General features: G+C 40.2%; 1 protein-coding gene across 4 annotated transcripts in view; it reads left to right on the top strand.

Moving 5' to 3' along the window:
• LOC136399227 (zinc finger protein 432-like) overlaps positions 1 to 21,608 on the top strand; it is a 125,945-nt gene extending 104,337 nt beyond the window's left edge. For 3 of the 4 annotated variants that reach the window (XM_066374217.1, XM_066374215.1, XM_066374216.1), the window contains one exon: positions 6,373 to 12,573. In XM_066374217.1, the coding sequence (XP_066230314.1) occupies positions 6,373 to 8,528 (2,156 nt within the window). In that variant the 3' untranslated portion in view covers positions 8,529 to 12,573. Of the gene's footprint in view, positions 1 to 6,372; positions 12,574 to 18,548; positions 18,647 to 21,354 lie in introns of those variants that run through there. The other variant, XR_010750118.1, reaches the window with a different exon arrangement.

The following is a 21,608-nucleotide window of genomic DNA, read 5'->3' as shown; positions in this document are numbered from 1 at the left end:
GCTCTGCCCACCAGGGGGCGATACTCTGCCCCTCCGGGGCATCGCTCTGGTGCGACCAGAGCCACTCTAGCTCCTGGGGCAGAGGCCAAGGAGCCATCCCCAGCGCCCGGGCCATTTTTGCTCCAATGAAGCCTTGGCTGCGGGAGGGGAAGAGAGAGACAGAGAGGAAGGGGGGGCTGGAGAAGCAAATGGGCGCTTCTCCTATGTGCCCTGGCCGGGAATCGAACCCTAGTCCCCCGCACGCCAGGTCTACGCTCTACCGCTGAGCCAACCGGCCAGGGCCTGTGTACTTTTTTTTTTTTAATAGCACTCCATATTTTACTCTCTGTCCATGCCTACTGGGTCTCAGCTTGTGTTACACCTTCTTTGTGAAACTCCATGTTTTGGGCCAATTTATAATGACAGAACTATAAATTCATCACAGTTTTGTTACTACTGCCCTGTATAGAGATAGTGATTTTCTTCAATAAAATCCATCCACGTGTTGGAAGCTGTGTCGCAATGACAGTCTGGTTTTCATCATGCATTTATGTCATTCTTCGCCTCCCTTCTCTACAACTTTTTTCATACTCAGTTCTCATCACTGTTAAACCTTTCCTCAGTTCCCATCATTGAACCTAGTTCTGTTCCATGAAATGGACTAACATTCTGTCGTCACCCTCGTTGTTGTCTAATGTGTGCTTCCTTCCTGTGCATTCTACTCACTGTCATGGCAGCCAGCCTCCAACTTCCCATTTTCTGTGAGAGTGAGAATCACCATCCCTTCATCCTTTATGAACTTTAGAATTCAACACTAGACTTTTTAAATTTCATGTTCTTGCATCACCTAGGATGTTTGCTACATTCTGAGCTTTTTTTGTTTTGTTTTACTTATATTTTTCTGTGTAGCTCCTGTAACGTTTCATGTAATGAACAAGAATAGACCTTGTTAACATGCCACATGAGGTCCAGCTCAAACTAGTACAACTTATGTGTGCTTCAAGTGCCATCCTTCCCAGGTTTCCTAAATCAGATTTTCTTTATGAGATTTTTTTGCTTTCTTTGTTTTTCTAAAGCTTCTGATTTTACATCAGATTTAAAGGTTTTATTTATTTTAATTCACCTATGAATCAACTTAGCCCCTTAAATGAATAGCTAATTAGTTTTTACTTTATTTATTTAGTTGTACAACCATCACTGTTATAACAGTCAATTTTGGGACTTTTTTTCTGTACACATTTTCATGGTGCTTTTTTTATATCCATGATTTTGTAGCAGCTTTCAAAATTGGGAAGAGGGAATTCTCTGAGTCTGTTCTTCTCTTTCTTTCTTTTTTTTTAATTTTTATTTTATTTTATTTATTCATTTTTAGAGAGGAGAGAAAGAGAGACAGAGAGGGATAGAGAGGAGAGACAGAGAGAGAGAAGGGGGGAGGAGCTGGAAGCATCAACTCCTTTATGTGCCTTGACCAGGCAAGCCCAGGGTTTTGATCCGGTGACCTCAGCATTTCCAGGTCGACGCTTTATCCACTGCGCCACCACAGGTCAGGCTGTTCTTCTCTTTCAAGATCATTTTGAGGCCATGGCTCGTTGACTCAGGTAGAGCATCACCCTAGCTTGTGAAGGTCCTCCGTTCCACTCTTTCTCAGGGCACACAAGAGAAGCATCCATCATCTTCTCCACCCTTCCCCCTTTCCTTTCTCTCTATCTCTCTTTTTCCCTCCCACAGCCAAGGCTCCATTGCAGCATGTGGTCCCACGTGCTGATGATCGCTCCCTGACTTCCACCTCAGGTGTTATAATTGCTCTAGTTGCAAAGGAGCAATCTCCCAGGAAGGCAGAGCATTGCTCCCTATTGTAAATGCCAGGTGTATCTTGGTTAGGCACATGGAGGAGTCTGTGTCTCTGCCTCCTTAATTTTCACTTCAGAAAAGTACAAAAAAAAATATGCAGATCATTTAAACATCTGGAATTTTCTTCAATTTCAATATGAACTTTAAAATCAGCTTGTCAATTTCTGCAAAACTAACCAGCTAGTGTTTCAATAGTGATTACATCCATCTCATTCTGTAGTAATTTTTTCTGCAACATATTCTTCGTACTAATCCAGGATTATGAGGTGTTCTTTTGTTTAATTAGATCTTTCATTACTTCCAAGATCAGTTTGTTAGTTTTAGAATAAAATATTTTAGCCTTTATTTATTTTTGTATGTCTGTAACATAGACAGAGAAAGCTAGAGCGATAGATAAAAACATACAGGCAGAAAGGGAGAGAGATCAGATGCATCAACTCATTGTGCAGCTCCTTAGTCTCCTTAGTTGTTTATTGATTGCTTTCTTGAATGTGCCTGGACTTGGAGGCTGCAGCAGAGCAAGTGACCTTTTCTATGTACAGTGACCATGGGCTCAAATCAGCTTCCCTGGTGTCATGTCTATGATCCCATTTTCAAGTCAGTGACCTCACTGGAAACATTGGCGTTTTGAACCTAGGTCCTTGGTGTTTCATTTCAATGCTCTATTTCCTCACCACTGCCTTGCCAGGCTACCCTTTTCTAAATCGTACCCCTGTGTGATTTTCTTCTTTGTTATGCAGGAATTGGAATTGTTTTCTTAATCGAATTTATTACTGCTGTAACTTTAAAATAATATTACCTTCCCATCAATTTCTGATAACATTAAGTGCCCGATAATTAGTCCCAAGTTTCTTTCATATAAAATGCAGCTTCACCTGTAGTGACCTTTGTGATGTACTGTCATCTTGATTAGACAGTTTGTTCTCTTCTAAAAGGCTCTTTAATATGTTTCATAACTGATTTCTGCCTGTATGATATGATTGCTTTATGGTTTGTTTTTTTACAAAGGCAGAGAGTCAGAAAGCGGGATAAATGGGGACAGAGAGGACGGAGAGAGATGGGAAGCATCAATCATCAGTTTTTCGTTTCAACACCTTAGTTGTTCATTGATTGCTTTCTCATACGTGCCTTGACCATAGGCCTTCAGCAGACCGAGTAACTTCTTTTTTTTTTTTTTTTTTCATTTTTCTGAAGCTGGAAACGGGGAGAGACAGTCAGACAGACTCCCGCATGCGCCCGACCGGGATCCACCCAGCACGCCCACCATGGGGCGACGCTCTGCCCACCAGGGGGCGATGCTCTGCCCATCCTGGGCGTCGCCATATTGCGACCAGAGCCACTCTAGCGCCTGGGGCAGAGGCCACAGAGCCATCCCCAGCGCCCGGGCCATCTTTGCTCCAATGGAGCCTTGGCTGCGGGAGGGGAAGAGAGAGACAGAGAGGAAAGTGCGGCGGAGGGGTGGAGAAGCAAATGGGCGCTTCTCCTGTGTGCCCTGGCCGGGAATCGAACCCGGGTCCTCCGCACGCTAGGCCGACGCTCTACCGCTGAGCCAATAGGCCAGGGCCCGAGTAACTTCTTGCTCAAGCCAGCGACCTTGGGTCCAAGGTTGTGAGCTTTGCTCAAACCAGATGAGTCTGCACTCAAGCAGGCAACCTCTGGGTCTCAAACTAGGTCTTCTGCATCCGAGTCCGATGTTCTATCCACTGTGCCACCTCGTAGTCAGGCTGTTTTATCTTTTTAAAATTTGAGTTTTCACTGACCAGGCGATTGTGCAGTGAGTAGAGCATCAAACTGGGACACAGAGGACCCAGGTTTGAGAACCCAAGGTTGCCAGCTTGAGCGTGGGTTCATCTGGTTTTAGCAAAGCTCAACAGCTTTAAACCAAGATTACTGGCTTGAGCAAGGGGTCACCCGATCTGCTGTAGTCCCTCGTTCAGTGCATAGGTGAGAAAGCAATCAATGAGAAACTACGGTCTTGCAATGAAGAATTGATGCTTCTTATCTCTCTGCCTTCCTGTCTGTCTGTCCCTATCTATCCTTTTCTCTGACTCTATCTCTGTCTCTCTAGGAAAAAAAGCCCAAAACTTGAATTTTGAGCCTGACCTGTGGTGTCCCACTGGATAAAGCACCCACTGGAACACTAAGGTTGCCGGCTGGTAAACAGCAGGGTTGACTGGTCAAGGCACATGTGCAAGATTATGCTTCCTGCTCCTCACACTTCTCTAAAATGCGTTTTCTAAAAGTAAAATATAAACCTGCGTTTAGAGCCTGAACTGTGGTGGTTCAATGGATAGAGAAGTTAAATAGCATGCAGAGGTTGCCAGTTTGAAGCCCTGGGCTTTCAGGGTCAAGGAACAAGTGGCAAAAAATAAAAAAAATTAAAGTGAATCAACTATTAATCGATAGTTTTTGACCCACACTAGCTCTCATCTCTCTATGCACTATCAATAAATAAAATCTCTTTTTTAATCTCAATTTAATGACAGGATGGGAAGCAGAAACAGAGTCCCACATGCACCCCAAATGGTGATCCATGTGGCAAGCCCACTAGGGGGAGATGCTCTTCACACCTGAGACCCTTGCTCTCATGTCATCAGAGCCATTTTTAAGTGCCCAAGGTGAAAGTTATGGAGTCATCCTCAGTGCCCCAGGCCAACTTGCTCCAATTGAGCCCTGGCTGTAGGAAAGGAGGGAGAGAGAAAAAGTGAGAAAGGAAGGTGGATGGATAGAGAAGCAGATGGACACTTCTCTTGTGTACCCTGATCTGGAATGGAACCCAGGATATCCACACGCCTGGCTGATGCTGTAACACTATGCCAACCAGCTAGTGTTATTCTTCCATTATTTATTATTATTATTATATCTTCCCATATTACAGTTTTAAGCCTAATTTTGCCCCACCCATATTTTCTAATAACCTCCAATTTTTAGGTTTCCATTGTATCTTTTTTACTATTTTTCATAGTCTGATTGCCTTTACTTCCTAGCTTTAGGTTTCTTCCTCTGGGTAGTTACTAAACTGGGTGTACTCAAAATTAATTCAGTTCTGATACTGTGTTCTGAGAACTAGTGTTAGAATCTATGAGTTAAGAATTCAGTTCCACAAGACATCTTCATTTTTTATGTCAATTTGTGTCCGCATTATAACCTATGCTTCTGACCAGTTGGACAAGTTGGAGGTTCTAAAAAGCCTTCCTTGAATTAAATTTTCTGACAGATGCTAATATTTACTCATTTATTTTAAAGGAGATATATGAATATGTATATAAGTCAAGGTCTGAAGTATTCCTGAATACAGGCGTTTCTCTGTCCATGGAACTGAGATGAATGATACATCACACAAAAGAATGTATTCGCTAACCCAAAAGCTGATCAGATATTAAAATGATTTTCATTAACCTTATAGCTGTAGGCCATCTATTCTGTCCCAGAAGACAGTTGGTGGGGCTGAAGGTAAACCTTCCACACTGTGGTTCTTTTGGTAACTAGCTGCATTCTGAGGCCATGTAGAAACTTGTGCTTAGTCTCCTCAGTAGCAGACACCCAGCCTTTTTTGAAATGTTCTTTTATGAAGAATAAAAGATAGTCTCACTTCTGAAATTACGAGGGTTATACAAACTCAGTGACCGGAACAAATTCACCTTGTCTTCACTAAGCCCAATGCAAAGACCAGTGTCCCGACATTCCGTGTCCTGCAATCTTATGTGTTCTCATCATACTAGAATACTCTGTATTCTGGTTGCATCCAGGTTGGATCTATATTTAACCTTGGAATCCATTTGGATGCCAGTAGTTGGTCTACCTGTATGATTTTTTAGGATGGTTGTAGAATTTGTGAATGAATGAGGTGGCCACATTTTCAAAGCAAGAGAGCAGCCATGTGAAGGCATTTCTTTTCCCTAGTATAATTTCAAGGATATGTTAAAATCCTGTAGTAAGACCCTTCACTATCATAATCTTAGCAGTTGTTAAAAGGAATTGTTTTGGCCCTGGCTGGTTACCCAGTGGATAGTGTTGTCCTAGTATATGCATGCCCCGATTTGATTCCTGGTCAGAGCACACATGAGAAGTAACCGTCTGCTTCTCTTCCCCATCCTCTACTCCTTTTCTCCTCTCTTTCACAGGCAGTGTCTCAGTTTGTTCCAGCAAGGCACCAGTAGTTCAGAATGCCTTTGTCAGTGTGCATTTTCCTGAGATACTAAAAATAGCTCTTTACTTTGGCATCGGATTCACATGCGGTTGCCATGTGGATCCATGTCAGAGCATATGCGGAGTATATCTCATTTTTTTCATGTCTTACCCTAAAATGAATAACAGAAAAAAATAATGATGAAACAAGTTTTTAAAACAAAATATGCTTTTATCACTTAGGAAATGTAGAGATTTACAGGCTGTGTCTAGAATGTGGATGACTCTAAGTAAAATTCCTTTATTTTACAACCCGTGGGGTATCACTAGAATACTTTACTTTGTTATAACTAATTTTTATTTCAAACTAAGATTATGAAAGATTATAGAATAATTTACTGTTCTCTTTCCTAGAATTCCAAAAAGTTAATGTGCCTCTGCAAAGTCCCTTTCAAAGTCCACCCATTGCAAAGAGTGGAGAAGAATACTACGAACATGATATGTTTGCAAATATTGTTAATCAAAGGGAAAGCCAGTCTATATGGAGGCAACACTGCGATATGTTGGAAATATTTGGAAAACCATTAAAATCAAAATTAAGGTTTAAAAACCAAACCAAAAGTTTCAATTTAAAGAACTCTGATTTCTTTAATGCTGATGGGACATCTATTCCATGTCATAACCATGAACTAATTTACACTAAAATTAGGTTGCATACCAGTCCCAAATCCTTTGAAAATATGTCCCAGGTCACTCAGCAACAAAGAACTGACAACGAAGAAGCCCTCACATGCACTGAATGTGGGATAACTATTTTCGAGATGGCTCAGCTCCCTGATTATCACAGAGTTCTTAGTGGAGATAAATCTTATAAATGCAGTCTGTGTCACCAGAAAGCCTTCTCTAGAATATCCAGTCAGAAATTTCATACAAGTCTAAATCAAAGTGAATACAATATATATAATAAAACCTTCAGTAAATCACAGCTGAATATATATCAGAAAACTCATGCAGGAAAAAAAACTTGCACATATAGTGAATGTTGGAAAGGTTACATTTACAAGTGTCAGCTCAGCAATCATCAAAGGACTCATGCCAGAGAGAAACCACATGTATGCAGTGAGTGTGGAAAAAGCTTTCCAGGGAAGAGAAATCTAATTATACATCAAAGGACTCATACCGGAGAGAAGCCATATGTATGCAGTGAGTGCGGAAAAGAATTTTCAGAGAAGAGGTATCTGAGTAGACATCAATGGACTCACACCGGAGAGAAGCCATATGTATGCAGTGAATGTGGGAAAGCCTTTACAGTGAAGAGTCAGCTGATTATACATCAAAGGACTCATGCCAGAGAGAAACCACATGTATGCAGTGAGTGTGGAAAAAGCTTTCCAAGGAAGAGAAATCTAATAATACATCAAAGGACTCATACTGGAGAGAAGCCATATATATGCAGTGAGTGTGGAAAAGGCTTTACAGTGAAGATTCAATTGATTATACATCAAAGGACTCATACTGGAGAGAAGCCGTATGTATGCAGTGAATGTGGGAAAGGCTTTTCAGAGAAGGGGAAGCTGATTACACATCAAAGGATTCATATAGCAGAGAAGCCGTATGTATGCAATGAATGTGGGAAAGGCTTTACAATGAGGAGGAATCTGATTACACATCAAAGGATTCATACTGGAGAGAAGCCTTATGTATGCAGTGATTGTGGGAAAGGCTTTATACTGAATTCTCACCTGATGAGACATCAAAGGACTCATACTGGAGAGAAGCCGTATGTATGCAGTGAATGTGGGAAAGGGTTTACACTGAATTGTCTCCTGATTAGACATCAAAGGACTCATACCGGAGTGAAGCCTTATGTATGCAGTGAATGTGGTAAAGGCTTTACAGTGAAGACTCAATTGATTATACATCAAAGGAATCATACTGGAGAGAAGCCATATGTATGCAGTGAGTGTGGAGAAGGATTTCCAGAGAAGAGGAAGCTGATTATACATCAAAGAACTCATACCGGAGAGAACCCATATGTATGCAGTTACTGTGGGAAGGGATGTACAATGAAGAGTAAACTGATTGTACATGAAAGGACGCATACTGGAGAGAAGCCATATGTATGCTGTGAGTGTGGAAAAGGCTTTACAGAGAAGAGGAATCTGATTATACATCAAAGGACTCATACCGGCGAGAAGCCTTATGTATGCAGTGATTGTGGGAAAGGCTTTACAGTGAATTTTCAACTGATTATACATCAAAGGACTCATACCGGTGAGAAGCCATATGTATGCAGTGAGTGTGGAAATGCCTTTCCAGAGAAGAGGAATCTGATGAGACATCAACGGACTCATACCGGAGAGAAGCCTTATGTATGCAGTGATTGTGGGAAAGGCTTTACAGTGAATTGTCAACTGATTATACATCAAAGGACTCATACAGGAGAGAAGCCATATGTATGCAGTGAGTGTGGAAAAGGCTTTTCAGAGAAGGGGAATCTGAGTAGACATCAAAGGACTCACACAGGAGAGAAGCGCTACACATCCAGTAAATGTGGAAAAGACTTCTGAGTTAGTGTAAACTCATATTAAAGGACTCATACAGAATAGAATTTCTATGTATGCAGTGTATGTAGGGAAAGTTTTTCTAAGAAGCGTGCCCCTACTGTATTACAGCAAGTTCATTTATTGATGAAATATTTACTCTGCACTAAAAGTTGAAAAAGCTTCCCCATATACACTATGTATACATGTATGCAAATTCAAGCAGAGGAGGTATGCAGACTCAGTGATTATCATGAAGCCTTTTTAAAAAGATTTTATTTAGTATTTTGAATCACATAGTGATTAGCTGTGCTAGAGTGGAGTCAGAAAGTAACTTTTTACAGTTTCTTCTCATATGTGCCAGTAAAAGCCATACCAGGGGTTTCAAACCAGCATCCTCATTCTCATCTCTGCTTCCTGAATTTCTCATAGTCTCTGCTTCTGTTTTCTGTGTATCCATAAATACCTGTAGGTACTGGGGCTTCAAACTGTACATATGAAACCTTTTATGGAATTGAGAGGCAGTGTTCCCCTGGTCATCGGTGCACTTTATCTGATCTCAGAGTAGTTCCTGTCCTAACACCAGGTTCTTGTAACCATCGCAACAAGAGAAATTTTTAAAGTTTTTTTTTTCAACAAAAACGTCTTTATATTTTTCATTCATGGTAACGTACTTTTTCCATCCCTAACCCTTGGCTGCACAGCTCTATTTTCATATGTAAAGTAATTTATATAGAGTATTAGAAAAATGGAGTCCTTTAGCAGGTATCCTTTTGACATTATCAGTATTACCTAGTGAAATACACTAAATACATTCATAGGGCTCTCTGTCCCCTGATTCTGGCACAGAGCTCCTGAAACCCTTATCAATTCCTAAATGCAACAGAACCAACAGCATCTTTTATATTGAGGTGACTGTGATTTGAATTTAAAGCTCCACCACACATCCAGAGGGGCAGGTGTCTAGAAATAGCGTAAATAAGTTATACCTATTGAGAAGCCACTAGAAAATAAAATCCCTAGAAGAGGGATTTCATAGAGCTTCTAGGTGGGTGAACACATCCCATTGGTGGAAGTGTAATGTACCCAGACCACATCGGGAGACAAGGTCCTGTGCTTGGGACCTCCCAGACCTTGAGCTGTGTATCAATTCATGTAGCTATTCACCTATAATTTTTATGATCCCGTTTAATAAAGTAGATATATTATTGATTTTGTTTCGTGATGAGGGTCACTCTAGGAAATCAATTGAACCAGAGGAGGAATTGTTGGAACATCCATTTGAAACCGGTCAAAAGTTGTAGGTGACTTGGAGATCTACTTGATTTCTTTTGCTTCTGAAGTGACCTTGAAGCAGTGTGTAGCACTGAGCCATTGCCTGTTGGATTTGATACTATTGGGTAACAATGTAAATTTTATGGCACTCAGGTGGTATGGAAATTTTTCATGTGGAGCATCCTCTCATCCAGTGAACACACATGTTGGGATACCAGGAGTATTGTGAGTATGGCAGTAGTGAGAGTAGAGAAACCAAAAAGGAGGACTGCACTGCATGTGTTTTTATAGTGGACCTCAATTAATTTTTAACTAACGTCCAGCCCAAAGGTCTTTGGATTCTTTTTTGTTTCTGTGTCCATGTCAGAGACTGTCATAGAGTGGGACAGATAGGGACAAACAGGAAGGGAGAGTGATGAAAAACATAACTTCTTTGTTGTGGTTCCTTAGTTGTCCATTGATTGATTTTTCATATGTGCTTTGATGGAGGGTGGGGGCCTTCAGCAGTTCGAGTGCCCCTTGCTCAAGCCAGCGACCTTAAGTTCTCAACCCGTGTACTCTAAGTCCCAGTCCTATGCTTTATATACTGTTCCACTGCTTTGTCTGGCAGTCTTTGAATTTTTTTGTGACATACAGACATCCTCAGACCTTATTGAAACGATTCACCCTTGCTGCTCCCATGTAACATCTGTATTGTCAACTTTATTTTTTAACTAACGTGATGGACAAAATGCATCCCCTGCCATGTTGCCCTTGGATATATTCCAGCCTGTAATAATTTAAGCAGTTCCTCTGTACTTGGGAGCACCCCATGGGAAGAAAAGTATTTGGAGCCTTAAAGATATTTATTTCATCTGACAGTTATAACAAATGTTATGGTCACACCCATCAAGAAGTTTTTAATACATTGTATGACATGAAATTTGTTTAAGGCCAGAACTTGGAATTCCAGAAGAGAGCCTGAGACATGGCTACACCGTTCTTCTAGTAACAGGCGAGGAAGGATTTGGAGACAGAGCACCGGATTGGAAGTAGTTTTGTACTAGTGTTCATTTTCTGGGTGCTGCCAATGGGGCTTCAGAACCTCGATGTCTAGTGAGCAGGATTCTCTGGATCTTCAGTGAAGGGCCTTTGAGTTTGGTGAAGTAGGAATACATATGAATTGTCATTTGGGGATTTATGTGGATTCAGTCTCTGATTAAGCCGTACTCTGCAGAGATTAACAACTGAACATTTGAAGGTCAAGGCTTAAGGTCTCCATGTCAATTATGTTTAGGCTTGATGGAAAACTGCCATGTGTGTAGCATGAACCCAGTTTGTCTAAGTTAGCAATGAATCTAATTTCATTTAATGTTTGAGGAGTGTCAATGTAAAAGTTTGGTAAATTTTAGATTGATTTTGATAACACTGGAGTACAAGGTGTGTTTGTGTTTCATGACTTTTTAAAAATTTTTATTTTTAGTGTGTAAAGAGAGAGATACAGAGGAGGGCAGGAGAAGCAGGAAGCATCAACTCCTATTTGTGCCTTAACTGGGCAAGCCCAGGGTTTCCAAAGTGTAACCTCAGCTTTTCTTGTCAATGCTTTATTCACTGAGACACCATAGGTCAGGCCTTCAGATCTTAGGAGTCTGAAAGTTTTAGGATCCATAGCCCTAGAATAGTGGGAGTTTTATAGTTCATGTTTTGGATATTGGAAACATTTTAATTTTTAAGTTAAAGCTTTTAATAAAAATTTTGATTTGTAGGGCATTTGAGGTCTTGCTCCTTGTCATGTTTTCACTTTTGGATCAGATCAACTCTTCCAAAAAGTTGAGTCTTCTGTATCCGTGTTACTTGATATCATCACAAATATGAATGATTCAGCATTATCGAGTGGTGTTTCTACAAGTTAAAAAATATTTTTTTATCTTTCAGGAAAATTTCCTCTTTGACATTGTTTTAAATGAGAGTAGGGATGTTAGAAAGATATACTTCGACGTTCACCACAACCAGGATTCACTGTTTGTTGCAATAGTGAAGAGGATAGTTTCCTTAATTTTTCTTTCAGACAGATCATTGTTGTACAAAAATGCCTCTGATTTCTGAGTGTTAATTTTTTATCCTGCCATCTTGCTGATTCATTTATCAGGTGCAGTATTTTTTTTCACTGTGACATTAGAATTTTCTATATACAGTTTCATACCATCAGCAAATAATGATAGTTTTACTTTTTTTTCCAATTTGGATGTGTTTCAATTTCTTCTTGTCTGGTTGCTGATGTCCACATAGACTTCAAGAACTATGTTGAATAAGAGTGGTTAAAGGGCGCAACCCTGTCTTGTTCTGATCTTAAGGGATTGCTTTTTAATTTTACCCATTGAGTATGATGTTGACTGTGAGCCTGTTATAGATGGCCTTTATCATGTTGAGGTATGTTCCCTATATTCTCACTTTGCTGAGAGTTTTGATCATAAATGGGTGCTGGATTTTATCAAATGCTTTTTCTGCATCTATTGATATTATCATGTGGTTTTCTCCTTCCTTTTGTTTATGGAGTGAATGACATTGATTGATTTGCAAATATTGTACCACCCTTGCCTCCACAGAATAAATCACACTGGATCATTATGTATGATTTTTTTCATATATTGTTGGATCTGGTTTACTAATATTTTGTTGAGAATTTTAGCATCTAAATTCATCAGAGATATTGGTCTGTAGTTTTCTTTCTTTGTGTTGACTTTGCCTGATTTTTAAATCAGAATTATGCTCACCTCATAAAAGCAGGTTGTAATTTTTCGCTCCACTTGAATTTTTTGAAAAAGCTAGAGAACAATAGGAGTTAGTTTTTTTTTTTTTTTCATTTTTCTGAAGCTGGAAACGGAGAGACAGTCAGACAGACTCCCGCATGCGCCCGACCAGGATCCACCCGGCACGCCCACCAGGGGCGATGCTCTGCCCACCAGGGGGCGATGCTCTGTCCATCCTGGGCCTCGCCATGTTGCGACCAGAGCCATCTAGCGCCTGAAGCAGAGGCCACAGAGCCATCCCCAGCGCCCGGGCCATCTTTGCTCCAATGGAGCCTTGGCTGCGGGAGGGGAAGAGAGAGACAGAGGAAAGCGCGGCGGAGGGGTGGAGAAGCAAATGGGTGCTTCTCCTGTGTGCCCTGGCTGGGAATCGAACCTGGGTCCTCCACACGCTAGGCTGACGCTCTACCGCTGAGCCAGCCGGCCAGGGCAGGAGTTAGTTCTTTGAATGTTTGGTAGAATTTGCCTATGAAGCCATCTGTCTCAGGGCTTTTGTTTGTTGGGAGTTTTTTGATAACTGTTTCAATCTCATTTGTTGTAATCTGTCTATTTAGGTTTTCTGGTTCTTCCAGATTGATTTTTGAAAGATTATGTGTTTCAAAGAATTTGTCCATTTCTCTTAGGTTGTCTAATTTTTTGGCATACACTTCTTCATAGTACTTTCTTACAACTCTTTGTGTTTCTGCTGTTAGTTGTTACTTTTCCACTCTCATTTCTAATTTTATTTATTTGAGTCCTCTTTTTTTTCTTGGTGAGTATGGCTAAAGGTTTATTGATCTTGTTTACCTTTTCAAAGAACCAGCTCTTAATTTCATTCATCTTCTGTATTGCTTTTTTAGACTCTATGGCATTTATTTTCATTCTAATCTTTATTATTTCCTTCCACTTACTCTGGGCTTTACTTGCCATGTTTTTTCTAGTTCTCTTAGTTGCAGGGTTAAGATGTTTATTTGAGCTTTTTGTAGCTTCTTAAGGTATGCCTGTAATGCTATGAACTTTCCTCTCAGGACTGCTTTTGCTGTGTCCCACAGATTTTAAGTTGTATGTTCACTTTTATTTGTTTAAAGGGTATTTTTTATTTCTTTTGTGATCTCAGTGTTGAACCATTTGTTATTTAATAACATGTTGCTTAGTTTCAAATTGTTTGAGTGTTTTTCAGTTTTTCTATTGTAGTTGATTTCTAGTTTCATGCCATTTTGGTCAGAGAAGATGCTTGATATGATTTCAGTCTTTTTAAATTTGTTGTGATTCATTTTATGCCCTAATATTTGGTCTATCCTAGAGAATATACCGTGAGAACTTGAAAAGAATGTATATTTTGCTGCTTTAGGGTGAAAGGTTCTGAAGATATCTATTAAATCCAGTTCATCTAGTGTGAACCTTAATTCTGCTGTTTCTTTTTTAATTTTCTTTATTGAGAATCTATCTAGTGATGTTAGTGGGGTATTGAAATCTCTGCTATTATAATATTGCTGTTGATCTCACTCTTTATGTTCATCAAAGTCTGCTTTATATATTTAGGTGCTGCTCTTTTAGGTGCCTAGACATTTGTAATGGTTATCTCTTCGTGTTGGATGGATTGCTCCCTTTATCATTGTGTAGTGATCTTCTTATCCCTTCCTATGGTCTTTTTTTTAAAGTCTGTTTTGTTACATAATTATTGCTACCTCAGTATTTTATTTATTTATTTTTTATTTTCTTTGTTCATTTTAGAGAGGAGAGAGAGAGAAAGAGAGAGAATGGAGGAGGAGCAGGAAGCATCAACTCCCATATGTGCTTTGACCAGACAAGTGCAGGGTTTTGAACTGGCGTCCTCAATGTTTCAGGGTGATGCTGTATCCTCTGTGCCACCTCAGGTCAGGCTACTCCAGATTTTTTTATTTGTTTTCCTTGGCATGAAATTTTTTTTTCATTTTTTTACTTTCAGTCTATGTGTATATTTATTTAGGTGGGCCTCTTTTAGACAGCATATGTTCGGGTCCTGTTTTTTTATCCATTCAGTTACCCTGTGTCTTTAGATTGGAGCATTTAACCCATTTACATTTAAGGTTCTTGATACATAGTTGTTTATTGCCATTTTTTTTACATTTAAATCTACATTCCTCTTTTACTAGGTCCCTCCCCCTTGCTTTGTTCTGTCTATAGCAAGCCTTTTCACATTTCTTGTAGAATGTTGGTTTGATGAAATCCTTGAGATTTATTTTTTGTCTGGGAAGCTTTGTATTTCTCCAATTTTAAACAATAGCCTTGCTGGATAAAGAAGTCATGGATGTAGGTTCTTGTTCTGAATACCTCTGAATATTTCTTACCATTTCCTTCTGGCATTGTGTTTCTGTTGAAAAGTTGTATGTCATCCTTATAGGGTTTCTGTTGTAGGAGATTGACTGTTTTTCATTTACAGCTTTTAGTATTCTTTATCTTTTAGCTTTGGTATTTTGATGATGATGTATCTTGGTTTGGGTCTCTGGTTTCTTTTTTAATGGATTCTCTCTGCGTATTGAACCTGTGTGACTCTTTCCTGCATCAATATAGTGAAATTTTCAGCTATAATTTCTTCATTCAGGTTCTTTATTTCTTGGTCTTTCTCTTCTTCAGGAACCCGCTTATGTGGATACTCTCATCATGTTATCACAGAGCTTTCTTACATTTTTCTCAGACTTTTTGATCGTCTTTTATTTTTGCTGTTCTGCTTTTGTGGTTTCACTTATCTTGTCTTCTAATCACTGATTTGATCTTCTGCTTCATCCAGCCTGCTTTTAATTCCTTCTAGTGTAGTCTTCATTTCTGATATTGTTTTTGTCATTTCTAGTTCTTCTTTATGATTTCTGTGTACTTTTTGATGCTTATGGTTTCTTTATTTAGATCTTCATTAAGTCCATCCATTGTTGCTTTAGGATCCTAAAGCATCCTAACAATCATTATTTTATACTTTGCATCCAGTAACTTGATTACTTTTGTTTCATCCAGATCTTTTTCTGGGGATTTGTCTTGTTGATTCATATGACAATATGAATTTTCTGTCTTTTTATTGTTTCTATGTGTGGCTTGCAGGCTTGTTACAGTTGTGGTCTGCTTACCTAGTAGAGCCACTCTGATGACTTGATTTGTTTTTTTCAGTTTACTTTACTCAGCAGTGGGCTTGTTTACTGATCTCAGCAGAGGGCTTATTTCAAATTGTATCCAGGAATCGAATGGGTGTGACCTCTGGGAATCTGAAGGTGGGTTCTGCCAGCTGCTCTCCAGGGCATGGTGCATTCTCAGCTTCAGTAGGGGGAGGTGTATCTCAGATCTTTCTGGAGATCTGAGTTACTGCCCCTACACCCCACTTCCTGCTTTTGGCTCTCTCTTTTGCACTGCTTGGAGCTGGAGAGCTTTCTGGAGGTGGCTCACCCAGAACCACTTTAGGCTTCTGCTGTGTGAAGGGATCAACCCCTCCCTCAGCTACGGCCGCTTCTGCACTGAATGAGTCAGCTTTTGAGGTCATCCAAAGCTTTCCGCTCTCAATCACCGTCTGTCTCTCCCCACTTTCCTAGTGAAAGATTAGCGAGTCCTCTCAACCCTCCTTGCCCCTGGGGCCCCAGGCAAGTGGCTGTGATATTTCCTGCTCTGTCTTTTTAAGGAAGGCACTTCCCACACAAAGAATTTTGCTCTTCTCTCAATGCTTTTCATCTGTCTCCTCCAGTCCCTGGATTTCTAGGCTGGGTCTCTGGTTCTCAGGGTTCCTGTCTCTCAGGGTCTGTTTCTTTAATGACAGCCCTCCTGGATTCTCAGCTTCCCCTTGCTTCTGGAAGCAGGGGAGCCCCCACCATGCCCCGACACTCCCTACTAGGATCAGTGTGTATTCTTCTTGATTTTTGAGACCTGTTCTTTGGTCCAAAGTTGATTTTTCACAATGATTGTTTCTAAATTAATTTGTAATCTAGTTTGCTGGTGTGAGCTGAAAGTCTCTGTATTTGCCTACTTTGCTGCCATCTTGGAAGCCCTAGGATTCTTTGATTAAAGGAAGAACAAATGAAAGAAAAAAGGTCAGGAAACTATTTCTACCAATAGATCTTGTTTCCAATACAGGATTTTGGGACATTTTGCTAGAAGCTGCCTTGTTCCCCCCAAATATTATCCTCGTCCTCCTTTTCAAGCCTGAGTAGCTCCTACGTCTTCAAATCTTTGCCCACACTGTAGGAGAGGGAAACATTGGGCGAATGAGTGTAAATCTGAATAATATGCCAAAGGACAGGTGATTCAGAGAGACCACTGTGGCAGTAGTGGCGGTGGCTGGGTTAGACCCTAACATGGCAGCTGCAGCCAAGGGTCAGGTGATTTGGGGAGGTGGGCCAAAAAGCCTTTCCTGCCTGCGTCAGCTAAGTTTGCTACTGTGCTAGAGATTAGATGGAGAGATCGTGGCATTGTCGGTTTGGGCTGCCATTTGCAGCAGCTATTAGAATTTGAGAATGAATAGAAGACTTAGGTATTTGGAAAGTTGCCGTTTTTTCTTGTTATTGTCTAATTTTATTTGATGTTTTAGCTACACTATGATATCGTCCCCTATTCTTTGTCTGAAAATCGAGGTGATAAACACCTGTTTGGATGTATCCAAACAAAATTTTTTTTTTTTTTTTTTTTAATTTTTTTTTTATTTATTCATTTTTAGAGAGGAGAGAGAGAGACAGAGAGAGAGAGAAGGGGGGAGGAGCTGGAAGCATCAACTCCCATATGTGCCTTGACCAGGCAAGCCCAGGGCTTTGAACCGGCAACCTCAGCGTTTCCTCCAAACAAAATTTTATGTGGCCGCTTCAAGATTTTTCTAAAGGTAATATTGTCTAGTCTCATCCTTCTCTCTCAAAAAAATGGCCTTACTAAAATCAAGCACACATCTTTCTAACATGGTTCTCTGAAATCCCAGGTTTGTCTGTAATTTGTCTGATTCATCTGATTCTTGTTTGTGTTTAATCTTTGTTTAATGTTGTCTAAAATGTGATTTTTTTTAAGACCTGACTTAAGTTCTTGCATGCAAAAATTGGAAATGCCGGCTCTAATATTTAAAAGAAAAATAGAATAAAATGTGGGTTCTAAGACTTGCTTATTTCCCAAACTGCTGCAAACTGCAAGCTGCTCCAAGGTGCACACTGCTGCAAACCATCAGGCAGGGTGAATTTGATTTAAAAAAGTGTAAAATTTTTTTTTGCAATTGGAAAATAATTAAAGTCATACTAGATTTTTTCAGCCTTAACGTACTTCATTGATGTTTATTAATGGGGTAGAAATGTTTTGAAAAGTATAAGAATTTACTTGAAAAAGCATTTACTATATCTTGTTAAAATTTAAATAAAGACAGGTATTTTCTTACAGTCCTCAGGGTCGAGGTATTATGAAGTGTACCCAGCAAATGCTTAAAGTTTAATTGTAAAAAATATAAAAAGGAGAGCATGTCCTGAAACTCCTGCAAATTTACTTTATCATGCTTTTTATTTTAAAACAATTTTTGAATGCTGTTGTACAGGGCCATTCAGCAACCGAAAGTCTCTGGAATCCTACAAGGAATGCCAAACCTATTTCTACTGCAAATTCCTACCATCCTTCATTTGATCCAGCTAATAACGCTGTCCTGTCCTTCCTATAGCTCCAGATATACAAAGAAAGTTTATATAAGTGGAGGAGGGCCGTCAAACCCCACAGCGAGATCTTCTTATCATGACCTTTAAGTTCTATAATGACCAAGAGGAACAGTAAAAGGAAGACAGAGCCGAAAGAGATCAGGCAAAATACCAGCTCTTGGCATACACCCTTAAATGCTCCAACGCCCCTATATAACCTCATAAGCCTCCATCAGGGCCTTGCTTTATTAGTGGAAAGGAAGGTCATTGGGTGAAAGCCTGGCTTTCTAGCCTCCACCACGGCCATACCCTTGCTGTGCAAAAATGGGACACGGGAAGGGAGGGTTCAGTCTCTTCCAGCCAATTCCAGCCACTTGTGTCCTATACTTGCCTAGCCTGCTGAGACTTGCCACTGAAGACTAAAGGTGCCCAGGGCCATTAGCCCCTTCTCACATCACCACGGACGAGCCTAGGATAATTTTGCAAGTAGCAGGTAAGGCAATCTCAGTTCTTATAGACATGAAGGCCACTTACTCTCCCTTTCCTGAATATTCAGGTTGTGCCCATCCCTCAAAGATCTCTGTTATGGGTGTTGATGGCGTTATTTTTTTCTGCCCATTTGCCATGAATCCACTGCCTTGTTTAATACATAGTGTCTCCTCCTGCCTCAATGCCCCATGGGGCTGGGACATTCTCCTAATTTAGATCACCTACCTCTCTCGCTCTTTCTCTCTCCTTCTCTCTCTCTTTCCTTTTTGCCCACTTCTGTTACAAATTTACCTCTGCCCCCCAGCATAGTGTATCTCAAGTTTCTCCTCACCACCAAATGGCTGGAAAGTTCCAGGGAAGGGCCCATTGGGTTTATCTCTCCATGTTAAAAGGAAACAGAAGCCACATCTTCATACATGCTGCAGATGATCCTTTCAGTCTACCTGAATCATTGCCAGCTAGAAGCAGTGGTCATTGGGACTTGGATTCTATCTGTAGAGTGTGGAATGTGACTACAGTTCCAGTTCATTGCAGACTTTCCCTGAATGTATGTGACTTTTGCTCCTTGGGACAGTTCTCAGACTGAAGTGGGGTTGGGTTATATTTATAAATAATGTGGAGCAGTGATGGTATCAACATGGACCTGGTGAAATTACATTAATATATTAAGGACATACAAAACTACAAAGATTTTTTTATTTTAGATCTTGCTGTATTAGCTAAGACATTGCTTGATAATCTAATAGGCATTATTTATTTAATTGTATTGAGACACTTGTTTTATTATCAGTTAGTAATGGTTATTTTAACTTTGTTTTTTATTTTATATTTTTTCAGTCTTCCTCTGAATCGGTACATGGAAATTAGATGAGTATAAATCCCAATACATGAATCAAAGTTTAAAAAAATATAAAAGGGTGATATATCTGGGACCAAAAAATCAACAGGGTTTTGCAGTTAGATTTTGAGGGAACGGAGGTGTTGGGCACTGGCTTCTCCCCAACTCCCCATCTTGCTTACAAAAATGTTAAGCCTTCCCCACACCTCCATGTGATGCTTGGCTTCCCCCAACCCCCAGACTCTCCAGTAAAGACTGCAAGCAAATTTCCTCTTTATGTAAAGTTAGGATGTTAAGTATTGGTGGGGTAATTTTGCACTCAGTGTAATTCTAAGGTTGCCTTGGAAACTATAATCAGAAAAGTCATTGATTTGCTAATGAACCACTTTGCCCTGTAAATAAACGAAAATGTGGTTTCTTGAGGCAAACATGTTTTTCTGCTAGGGCGATGTTTCTGCTAGCAGTATTTAGAGAGCACTCTCGAACTCATCTTTTAATTCTTTAAGTCTATTTTCTTTAAGTATGCATTGTTTTTGCTCGAGACCTGAATATACCCGTCACTAGGATCTGCAACAATTCACCTGGCACTTTCGGTCTAGAGCTGATGCTTAAACAACATGAGCTATATTTAGCTCCTGAGGCTGATATACTCAGACCAACCAAGATACCTCAGCACTAGGGCTGATGTACGAATGAACTGAACCACAGGCTGAATTGAGCTACATGCTGCAAAGAGGAATTGAGAGAGCAGTGGGAGAGAATGGGGCAGTGAAGAAAATAGTCACTACTCTTATAGCACTGACCAGGAATCAAACTTATGATGTCCCTACACCTGGTCGATGTTCTACTGAGCCAACTACTCAGGGCCTCTTTGATATTTTTGTTCAGGTTTTTGAACATAAGTAAATACAAGTATTCTTCTAAATTCTACTTATTAGTGAGACTACTTCATTAAAATAATTTTTTTTCCTGACTTGTGGTGGCACAGTAGATAAAGCGATGACCTGGAATAGTGAGGTCAGTGGTTCAAAACCCGAGGCTTACCCGGTGAAGGCACATATGTATGTTGATGCTTCCTGATCATCCCACCTTCTCGTTCTTTCTCTCTGCTCTTTCTATAAATGAACAAAATGTTTTAAAGAGTAAATTTTTAGACAAACTTTTAATAAAATCAACAGTGTGGGTTTAAGAATCTGCCATTGCTCACCGGTTGCCTCAGTGGTAGAGTGTCAGCCTGGTGTGTAGATGTCCCAGGTTCAATTTCCTTCAGGGCACACAGGAGAAAAGCCTATCTGATTATCTCCCCATTCCCCTCTCAGTTGCTTCTCTCGCTCTCTTTCTCTCTCTCTCTCTCTCTCCATTTTGCAAACATTGGCTCCATTGGATTGAGTTGGCCTTGGGTGAAGAGGATGGCTCTGGCATCCACCTAAGGTCCTAAGAAATGCTTGGTTGATAAGCAAGAGAGTAATGCCCCAGATGGGCAGAGCATTCCCCCTTAGTGGCTTTCTGGGTATTTTCTGGTCAGGGTACATGCAGGAGACTGTCACTGCCTCCTCTCCTCACAGTAAATAGAACAAAAAAATATGAGTGTATCTTCCAAACTGATGTAGTCTTTGCATTGTCTATGTCAAATAAATATTTCTTTTTCTGTCCTTATCACTATTTTAGGAATTCTATACCTGTGTTCTTTTATCAATCACTTCACTGTGCTAAATAGTAATTTTCTCATAACAATGTTGACCACTTTTGATACACTCACTTGCCGTCTGATTATCTTTGAAAGTGTCTGTCCAAGATCCTTTGATGTTTTTAAAATTGTGGACTTTTAGAAATTTTATGATGTGGCTATCAGTCTTCCTCAACACTTTTCACAGAGGTGAAAAAGGAGGAATAGACAAGAACAGATAAAAGGGGAGAGATGAGAAGCATCAGTTCTTCCTTGTGGCATCTTCATTGTTCATTGATTGCTTTCTCATATGTGCCTTCACTGGTGGGCTACAGCAGAGTGAGTGACCCTTTGCTCAAGCCAGAGCTAGCTTGCCCTCAAGCCTGTGACCTTCATCTTCAATCCAGTGTCTTTTGGCTCAAGCCAACAAACCTCACACTCAAGACTGGTGAGTCAGCACTC

This window comes from Saccopteryx leptura, chromosome 3 (genome assembly GCF_036850995.1).
Source record: "Saccopteryx leptura isolate mSacLep1 chromosome 3, mSacLep1_pri_phased_curated, whole genome shotgun sequence".
In the NCBI taxonomy this organism is placed as follows: domain Eukaryota; kingdom Metazoa; phylum Chordata; class Mammalia; order Chiroptera; family Emballonuridae; genus Saccopteryx; species Saccopteryx leptura.
This window is presented reverse-complemented; position numbering and strand designations above follow the sequence as displayed.